Source organism: Chiloscyllium plagiosum, chromosome 9 (assembly GCF_004010195.1).
Source record: "Chiloscyllium plagiosum isolate BGI_BamShark_2017 chromosome 9, ASM401019v2, whole genome shotgun sequence".
NCBI lineage: Eukaryota > Metazoa > Chordata > Chondrichthyes > Orectolobiformes > Hemiscylliidae > Chiloscyllium > Chiloscyllium plagiosum.
Window position 1 is genome coordinate 45,124,894 of NC_057718.1, and position 10,222 is coordinate 45,135,115.

The 10,222-nt window shown below is 39.1% G+C and overlaps 1 protein-coding gene across 8 annotated transcripts in view; it reads right to left on the minus strand.

Moving 5' to 3' along the window:
* LOC122552828 (centromere protein F-like) overlaps positions 1 to 10,222 on the minus strand; it is a 105,162-nt gene that overhangs the window by 13,435 nt on the left and 81,505 nt on the right. For 5 of the 8 annotated variants that reach the window (XM_043695818.1, XM_043695816.1, XM_043695812.1 and 2 more), the window contains 4 exons: positions 8,991 to 9,143; positions 8,377 to 8,550; positions 2,561 to 2,713; positions 1,964 to 2,137 (listed from right to left, as the gene is read on the minus strand). In XM_043695818.1, the coding sequence (XP_043551753.1) occupies positions 1,964 to 2,137; positions 2,561 to 2,713; positions 8,377 to 8,550; positions 8,991 to 9,143 (654 nt within the window). The remainder of the gene's footprint in view (positions 1 to 1,963; positions 2,138 to 2,560; positions 2,714 to 8,376; positions 8,551 to 8,990; positions 9,144 to 10,222) is intronic. The other 3 variants (XM_043695817.1, XM_043695819.1, XM_043695820.1) reach the window with 3 other exon arrangements.

The following is a 10,222-nucleotide window of genomic DNA, read 5'->3' on the forward strand; positions in this document are numbered from 1 at the left end:
GGCATGATCCTTTTTTGAGTTTTCTGCTCCATTGATTCCGTTGTCTTTCTTGACTTCTCTTGTTCTAACTTTCCCTTTAACTTCCTTCTTAAACTTCCAGTTTGTTCCCCCCCCCCCCCCCCCGCCATTTAGTTTAAATGCAGCAATGTTGCAGTGGCAAACCTACCTGCCAGAATGTTGGTCCCCCACCTATTAAGGTGCAACCTGTCCCTCTTGTATAATTTATCCTTACCGCTAAACATAACCCAGTGATCCAAGAATTTAAATCTTTGCTTCCCGCACCAGTTCCCCAGCCATACATTAAAGTCCATTATTTTCCTGTTCCTGTCCACTCCAGCCCGAGAAACTGGAAGCAAACCGGAGATAACCACCCTGGATGTCCTGCTTTACAGCCTTCTTCCGTGTTCTCCGAAGTCCCGCTGTAGAATACCCCTCCTCTTCTTCCCAACGTCATTTGTGCCGACATGCACCACCACATCTGGCTCTTCACCTTCGCCCTTGAGGATTTCCTGCACTCTGTCTGCGATGTCCTTAATCCTGGCACCAGGAAGGCAACACACCATCCTCGAATTCCGCGTGTTGCCGCAGAAACCCCTTTAAGTCCCTCTCACTATGGAGTCCCCTATTACCACGGCTCTGTGTGATGTCTGACTCCTTGGCTCTGCCTCCACGTCGATTTCTGAATGGCAGACCTGACCGCCTCTCGGACTGGCAGTGACGCCTGTCTCTACAGTTTCCAAGAGATTCAACCTGTTCCTGACAGGTACTTCCCCCAGGGTCTCTTGCACTTGTCTCATCTCTGCCTTCCTCATCGTCTTCTCCCTTCTACTCTCTCCTGGTATGCTCGGTGTAAAAACCTCGCCGAAGGTCCTGTCCAGAAAGATCTCGTTCTCTCAGATGAGCCTGAAGTCATCTACTTTCTTCAGTGCTGCAATATGCTCTGTCAGAAACTGAACGTGTACACATTTTCCACAGTTATACGAGCCAGCTACACCAGAGTCCCTGACCTCCCACATCATGCACGCAGTACACTGAATCAGCTTGGCAGTCATGTCTTCACCCTCTTCAACTGTGGCATAATCACTTCTCTCAATTTCTTTGTCGAAGACTCCTGAGCCAAAGACTCGCTCTTTTCTCAACAGAAACTTCCCTCGACCCCCAAGTTTGTTGCAAGTCTGTGGACCTGGGGCCTAGAACACACCTACTTAAATAACACTCACCCACCTTCCTAACAGCCTCTGCGCTCTGACTTCACTTCCGCCCAGGTCTCACCACTCTCTGCTGCAAAATTGTGATGGATAAATAGTGACAAGGAAACAGGGAAAGCTTGCATACACTTCTGCAAATAATTCCAACTATTGTTTATCTCTGCATACTCAGCCAATGGACCTTGATGTGACATCTCTTCAAAAATATGGCCCCTCCAAAATTAAAGCGTTCATTCCACCCTCTGCCGAGGTGCAAAGATGGATTATGTACTCCTCTAAACTGATTTTAAACTCACCAACCTCTGTCTCTGAACTGAGACTGCTACAATTGAAGCATGACAGGCAACGTACACATCTGGGTGCTTGAAAACAGAGCAATTAAATATTGGAATAGTCAGAGGGCAATAAGAAAGAGAAAAAGGTTTCATAATGTTGACTGTCATATTAGAGGAGAGTAGTGCAAATATTTGCATATAAAAGGAATTTGTATTATGCTTGAGATCATATTAAACATAACTAAAGACACAAATAACCGGCCATTCATCACATTACATGTACTAGGCCTTTACCAGTTCCTTTTGTCATGCAACAGTCATTACATTCTAAAGTTAATTCACCATATTATGTGAAACCTGGTTAATGTCAATCCGTGTATTCTGCAAGATTCCCAATTCTACACACAAAACTAATTATTTAATTTTTGTCTTAGTGCTGGATGAATCTGTTATCAGTCCCGGTTAGGTACAGTATATTACCTGATCTTGTAAACCTTTAAGCACAGCTTGATGCTCTTCCTGGATGCACTTTAATCTGTGTTTATGTTCATCTAGATCCTTCTTGAGGACATCAGTGATCTGAAGTTCATTTTGAAAATATCCAACATCCTTTTCTAACTTGTTTTTTTCTGATTGAGAAATTTCTAGCTGCAACTAAAATTAAAGGCAATTTTTAAAATGGAGACAAACACATCTAAAATATTACTTCTATTGCTATTTTTTCATTCTTGTATTGAATCTTTTACTGACTTTTCAAGGAATCAATGAATAATTAGCCTCCATTTGCCTCCATTACAAAAAAAAAGAAATGATGTTCTGGTTAGATTCAAGACTGCAGTCACAACTAATTTCTTAATACCAGGAAGTGTAGGTGGCTAAGTTATCGTAAAAATAGTGTCTTTTTTAACTTTACAAAACCCATTCCTACAATCAATACTGCTGTTTTTTCGTAAATATTTACTTTGGTCACAGTTTTATAGATAAATACCAAATTGCTTGCACTAAAAAAAATCCAAACTTATACTTTATCACATTGGTGAAAACTTTGATTTTTGCTGGAATTTTATGATACTGAACCTTAAAACTTTCTGTCTGACTTCTAAACTCTTCAAATTGTGCAGAAATCAAGTTCTTCTCCACATCATATTCCTGCTGCATTTTCAGAATCTTTTCATTGGCTATAGTTAAGTCATCCTGCAGTTTACGATTATTTTCTGTCCGATCATTTACCTGAAAGATAGCCATTTTATTGATTACTAAACATTACAGTTGTTTGATCATTTTACCAAGTGCCAATATCTTGTCATGCATTTAATGTGACAATATCAAAAGTTACTGTGGAAAAAAAAGTTTCATTTATAATATAAACATAATTGCTTTAAGACACATTTGATAACAGTGGTCCAGATTTTGCAGCCACATTAGTGAAATACATTAGCTAGTTGGCTAGAGACTCTCTAGTTCCAGCAGTGCCAGGACACAGTAGTGACCACTGGAGTAAGTACTAGAAGTTCACTTAAAACTGAATACGTCTTTGACTTTAGGCATTACGAATTCATATTTCCATCACTAATACAAATGTAATGCCAAGTCAGGGACAGCTCCAGGTGATACGGACATCAATTAAATAGCGTGAATAGTCAACCACATGGAAATTCTCATAGATAATAAAGCTGACAGTAAAATTCATTTGTAATGCCCTCTCAATGATGTTTACAGAAAGCAAAAATACACATTGGAAGCTGAAATACTGGGAAATATTTTATGTTCCGTCACCAGCATATATGAAGTTTAAGAATGAATTTACATAAAATAAAGCAGCCGGTCAACGCATAACCTTGCTACACATGCTTGACCCGTCTCCCATATGACCATGGGTGGGAAAGTGACCACTTCAAAACCTCATTCCACCTCTGTGGCTGTGAAGTATGCACCTGGGGAACAATCAGCCAGTCTAACAGCGGGTAGGAAGGGGGAATACTACCTCTTCTGGTAAAACTCCATGGCTAGCAGGGACATCCCTGCACTCTCAAGATGATAAATTCTCATGTCATTAAGGTCACCACCAAGCAGTATTACACTACAGGGAAGCCAGATTTGAAGTCAGCGAGGTGCCAACCAATTTTTCAAACGGCATGAAAGGAATATTTTCCCCTACAAATTCATCCATTATTAATACACTTATATTATTTATAGTACACAAATATAAAATTAATTTTCAATGGGCCAAGTGGTTGTTCAATAATAGTTACGAATATGTATGCTATTAAATATACAGTTGCATATTATTAGCAAATCACTACCTTTTTCAGACTTTAACAATAACATTACACAGGAAAAGGGAAGTCCTCATCCTTTCAGTGATTTGTAAAAAAAAATTGTACTGAGTGCTCCAACAACATACAGGAGCAGGCAATCACTTGACAGCAGCTTTTGGATTTTCGTGTTGAATTGCATATATCTGAAGACCAACATTGAATAATGATGAACACCAACTCTTTCACCATTATTAAATTACTTTATCTCGGAATATAGTCTGGTAGCCGTTCAAAGATCCTTATGTGTAACCAGGTATATAGATACATAGGGAGTAGGTTTGCTCGCTGAGCTGTAGGTTTGATATCCAGACGTTTCATTACCTGGCTAGGTAACATCATCAGTGGCGACATCCAAGTGAAGTGAAGCTGTTGTCTCCTGCTTTCTATTTATATGTTTGTCCTGGATGGGGTTCCTGAGGTTTGTGGTGATGTCATTTCCTGTTCGTTTTCTGAGGGGTTGATAGACGGTATCTCGATCTGTGTGTTTGTTTATGGCGTTGTGGTTGGAGCGCCAGGCCTCTAGGAATTCTCTGGCATGTCTTATATAGATACATTTACAGTATTTACACTGTCATGTTTACCTGATGTTTATGAAATCAGTGACAGCACTATTTTGCCACCTACATTTAAAAAAAACCAAAGCCAAAAACTGGAAATTTTGTATGAAGTATACAAAAATCAAGAAATACTAAATATTAAGCCAAGGAACAAGAAATGGCCTTCTGCACTTGACAAAACACCATCTATCATTGGTAGAAAAAAAATCAAGCCTTCTCTCAAAGTTTTTATTCATTATGATATTATGTTAATCTTCCCTTTAGGCTGCAAGGACCTCTTATCTCATTCTGGAACAAATAGGCTGTGTGTGACCAGTGTTCCCTTTGAGATGCATACATGTATGGAGATACAGCAAAGAACTGCACAATGCAACAAATGTGCCCCAAAACAAAGAGAGACATTTGGGACAACATTCCTGGTAAAGTCAGCATTTATTACCCGTCCCCATATGCCTGTAAATGGGTGACTTGCTATACCACTTCAAAGGGCAGTTTAAAGCCAACCAAAGTGCAGTAGGTCTGAAGTCACATTCTGACCAGATCACAAAAGGTGGCTTTCCTTTCCTAGTATAGGATATAACATATCTTTTTAGGGAAGTCCTGTAGTTATGTGCGCACTATTACTGGTACTACTTTTAAAATTCCAGGTTCCTTTCTAATTGAAGCAAAACCCACGGTAGGGTTTGAATTCAATTCGCCCAATCATTAGTCTGGACCACTGGACTTTTGATATGGTAGCAAAACCACTCTGCTAGCAATTCCAATGACTTCTTCCTTAAAATTCTATTGCCACACCTCATTCTCTTTTTCAATACAGGTTTAAAATCCAAGGTGGTACTCTCCCATTTTCAGACAAAGTACAAAAGCAGATAAGTTTCGAGGAAGGAAACCTGCAATCTATGATTAAGAGAATGTTCACCATAGGAAAACCCATTAGATCTTCAAGAAATTGGGCTGTAAATTACTTGCTGTTGGTCTTTTTATTGGATTTAAGACCCATGTTGAGACTCTCCCGGCCACCAGCCAAACAGAGCAACACCAGAATTTGGCAGCATCATATCAGAGGCTGTGGCTGCTGCCAGTATAACAGCCCCTACACCCCCAGTTTAGGAAAAGGTGACATTACAGGGAAGTAATGGCCTAGTGGTATTACAACTATATTATTAATCCAGAGATCAGATAAGGTTCTGGAGACCTGGTTTCAAATCCTGCATGGACTATGACATAATCTGAATTCAATAAGAAAATCTAAATGAGAAAATCAATAAGAGTCTAAACTGTTGTCAAATGCCAGAAAAACCCATCTGGTTCACTAATGTCCTTTAGGGCCGAAACTGCAGTTTTAACCTGGTCTGACCTCCAGGTGACTTCAGACCCACAGCAATGTGGTTGACTCTCAACTGCCCTCTGTGCAATTAGGGACGGGCAATAAATGCTGTCCTAGCTAGTGATGCCCACGTCCCATGATTGAATAAAATCTTCTTGGTAGAGGCTGCAGTTACAGAGAGGCAAGGGATTGCTCTCATCAGCGAGCTGACCATGAAAAATGACATTTGGCCAATTTGACCATAAGATTGTGGGACTCCCTCCCACTTCTACACCCATAAATTTCCCACCCACCCATTCCAGTTAACCAAATGGATAGAGTAACTCTTATTCATTCCGCCCGGAGCTGCCCAGGTAGGTCAAAATCCTTACAGTTTTTAATTGACAATTCAGGTTTTACTTGGTAAGAGGGCAAGAATGTGGGTATTAGGCCTTCCGGTTTAGCACTGAATTTAAACAAAGCTGGTGAGTTTTGGTCCATCACTATACCAGTTAATCAAGTTCCCTTCCTGCCTTAGCACCCAGAAGATTCTGCTCCAAGACTCAGGAGGAGTATGGCATATTTTTCTCTGTTTTAAAATGTGATTGCAGACACTACCTGGATAGAAGGCTAAGGGTTTCACCATATTGGCCAACATCTCATCTTATCAATCTCCAATGTCTCTGTTAAGCTTAGTAATGGGAATGCTTTGTATTTTTGAAGTATCTTGGGGCATTTTCTTTATTAATGATGCTCTATCAAAGCAAATGTTCGACATTGCGATTACAATATTGGTCAGAGCATTTGCTCATGCCATTAATGTTTGCTTTGCTTAATTTATGAATATATAAATCATTTCTGCTACGAACTTGCAATTACTTCATGAAAGTTTCCAATTATGACAACTAAATAACATTGAAACCATTGTAAATCTTTCAAAGGCAATGCAAACTTGTTAGCTGGAACACTATTTGTACTAATATTCCACTGCAACATTTTCACTGGGAGTCAGTACGTCAATAATGACGAGGTAAACGTAAAGGACTGAAGTTACTACAAGTAGGTCAAGTGTCATTTTCGTCAAGTGTCATGGAAGCTTTCTCTACACGAGGCCGAGCAGGTTTTCTCACATGATTACCCCAAACACACTTCATTAAGTACATGCTGCATCCCTATGGCATTCTTCGCATTCATGCTACCCAAATCTCTCACTCACCATAGGTACAAGTAGTCGCTATTTAAGATCTCTTGCACTGGTGCCATTTTGAACAGCAGCCATGTCCCCAGTCAAATGCTGACAGCCTGGATTTGCCCTTCAGCACACATGCTGTGGGACTGCATTGACAATCCAACATTTCTCAAGGCACATACGTGGCACAGCTGACAGTTCAGTGCAAAGACAATTGTACATTCCTACACTTGTTGCTGTTTCAGCATCAAGTCATACAGTTTACCTGGCCTTTAGTGACAACCCATTTTACAAAATTATCTCGGTCAGTGCTACTCTTTCCCAATGCACAATCCCCAATGCTGCACTGCAATGAAAGATGCCAGTGCACTTCAAAGTGCAGCACTGCAGTGCAGGTGCAAATTGTAAGTGGATCGGACATATAGGTCTATCTGCTCTAATGCAAATTCGCTGTAGCAATTTACAAATTAGGGACAATGATTCTAAAACGCAAATTTTTTAAATGTGTTGGTTATAATGGATTACATCGGCAACACTTTAAGCACTGTTTCTAAGGCACAATTATTCTATAACGTGCAGTTGTACAAGAACACATCTAGAAAAACTATCTGTATGCCATGAAGATATAGAGAAGCTGGTACTTGATAGATTCAACTTTCCATGACCACAGAGTACTCATGGCACATACTCTCAGATGTTGGCGATTGAGGTCTAGAGGAAAAAGCGTAACCATTTGTGACATTCATGACTGTCTAGTGTCTATACGGCAAATGGGTGAGATGCAATGATGAATTATGTACTCCTCTAAATTGATTTTAAACTAACTAATTTCTGTCTCCGAAGTAAGGCTGCTACAATTGAAGCATGACAGGCAACCTACACATTTGGGTACTTGAAATTGAGTAAATAAAAACCAGAATAGTCAGAGAGCAAAAAAAAGAGAAAAGGATTTCATAATGTTGACTCTCATCTGGGCAGAGAGTAGTGCAATTATTTGCATATAAATGGAAGTTGTATTATGCTTACGATCATCTTAAACATAACTAAAAACAGAAACAACCTGCCATCCATCCCATTACATATAATTGGCCTTTACTTGTACAAAATGGTTCCTTTTTGTCATGTGACAGTCATCACATTCTAAAGTTAATTCACCATATTATGTGAAACAAGGCTATAGACAGTTCTTGTATTTTGCAAGATTTCTAATACTAAACACAAAACTAATTATAGGCATGCCCTGCTTTTTGAAAGTTCATTTTACACCACTTTGCTTTTATGAAAGACCTACATGGGTACCTGTTTTTGCTAACCAAAAGAAATCCAAAGAGCATTTTCATTTTTACACAAAAAAACAAAATTTATCCCATATAAATGAATGCTTCTTCGCGTTATGCCATTTCAGCTTACGAAAGGTTTCATAGGAATGATCTACTTTTGGATAATGGGGGATACCTGTATTTAGTTTTTGTCACAGTGCTGGATGAATCAGTTATCAGTCCCGGTTAGGTATAGTATATTACCTGATCTTGTAAACCTTTAAGCACAGCTTGATGCTCTTCCTGGATGCACTTTAATCTGTGTTTATGTTCATCTAGATCCTTCTTGAGGACATCAGTGATCTGAAGTTCATTTTGAAAATATCCAACATCCTTTTCTAACTTGTTTTTTTCCGATTGAGAAATTTCTAGCTGCAACTAAAATTAAAGGCAATTTTAAAAATGGAGACAAACACATCTAAAATATTACTTCTATTACTATTTTTTCATTCTTGTATTGAATCTTTAACTGACATTTCAAGGAATTAATAAATAATTAGCCTCCACTTGCCTCTATTACAAAAAAAAATGCTGTTCTTGTTAGATTCAAGACTGCAGTCACAACTAATTTCTTAATACCAGTGTAGCTGGCTGAGTTATCGTAAAAATAATGTCTTTTTTTTACTTTATAAAACCCATTCCTACAATCAATACTGCTGTTATTTTGTAAATATTTACTTTGATCACAGTTTTGTGGACAAATGCCAAATTGCTTGCACTAAAAAAAATCCAAACTTCTTATACTTTACTGTTGATCACATTGGTGATAACTTTGATTTTTGCAAATGTCAGATTGTTGGAATTTTATGATACTGAACCTTAAAACTTTCTGTCTGACTTCTAAACTCTTCAAGTTGTGCAGAAATCAAATTCTTCTCCACATCATATTCCTGCTGCATTTTCAGAATCTTTTCATTGGCTCTAGTTAAGTCATCCAGCAGTTTACGATTATTCTCTGTCAGATCATTTACCTGAAAGACAGCAATTTGGTTGATTACTAAACATTACAGTTGTTTGATTATTTTACCAAATGCCAAAATCTTGTCATGCATTTGATGTGACAATATCAAAAGTTACCATGGAAAAAAAAAGTTTCATGTATTATTAACATAATTGCTTTAAGACACATTTGATAACAGTGGTCCAGATTTTGCAGCCAGCAATGTAGTGAAATACATTAGCTAGTTGGCTAGAGACTCTCTAGTTCCAGCAGTGCCAGAAACAGTAGTGACCACTGCAGTAAGTACTAGAGTTCACTGAAAACTGAATACGTCTTTTGACCGAAGTCATTATGAAGTTCATATTTTCCATCATTAATACAAATGTAATGCCAAGTCAGGGACAACTCCAGGTGATACAGATATCAATTACACAGCTCGAATAGTCACCACATTGGGGGCAAAGTATTGGGGGCAAAGTACTAGTTTGGATTGAAAATTGGTTGGCTAATAGGAAACAAAGGGTAGTGATAAACGGCTCCATTTCGGAATGGCAGGCAGTGACCAGTGGGGTACCGCAGGGATCCGTGCTGGGACCACAGCTTTTTACAATATATGTTAATGATATAGAAGATGGTATCAGCAATAACATTAGCAAATTTGCTGATGATACAAAGCTGGGTGGCAGGGTGAAAAGTGATGAGGATGTTAGGAGATTACAGGGTGACCTGGACAAGTTAGGTGAGTGGGCAGATGCATGGCAGATGCAGTTTGATGTGGATAATTGTATGGTTATCCACTTTGGTAGCAAGAACAGGAAGGCAGACTACTACCTCAATGGAATCAATTTATGTAAAGGGGCAGTACAGAGAGATCTGGCAAGCATGCAGGTACAGCAGGTAGTGAAGAAGGCTAATAGCATGCTGGCCTTCATAACAAGAGGAATTGAGTATAGAAGCAAAGAGGTGCTTCTGCAGCTGTACAGGGCCCTGGTGAGACCACACTTGGAGTACTGTGTGCAGTTCTGGTCTCCAAATTTGAGGAAAGATTTTCTGGCTATTGAGGGAGTGCAGCGTAGGTTCACGAGGTCAATTCCTGGAATGGCAAGATTA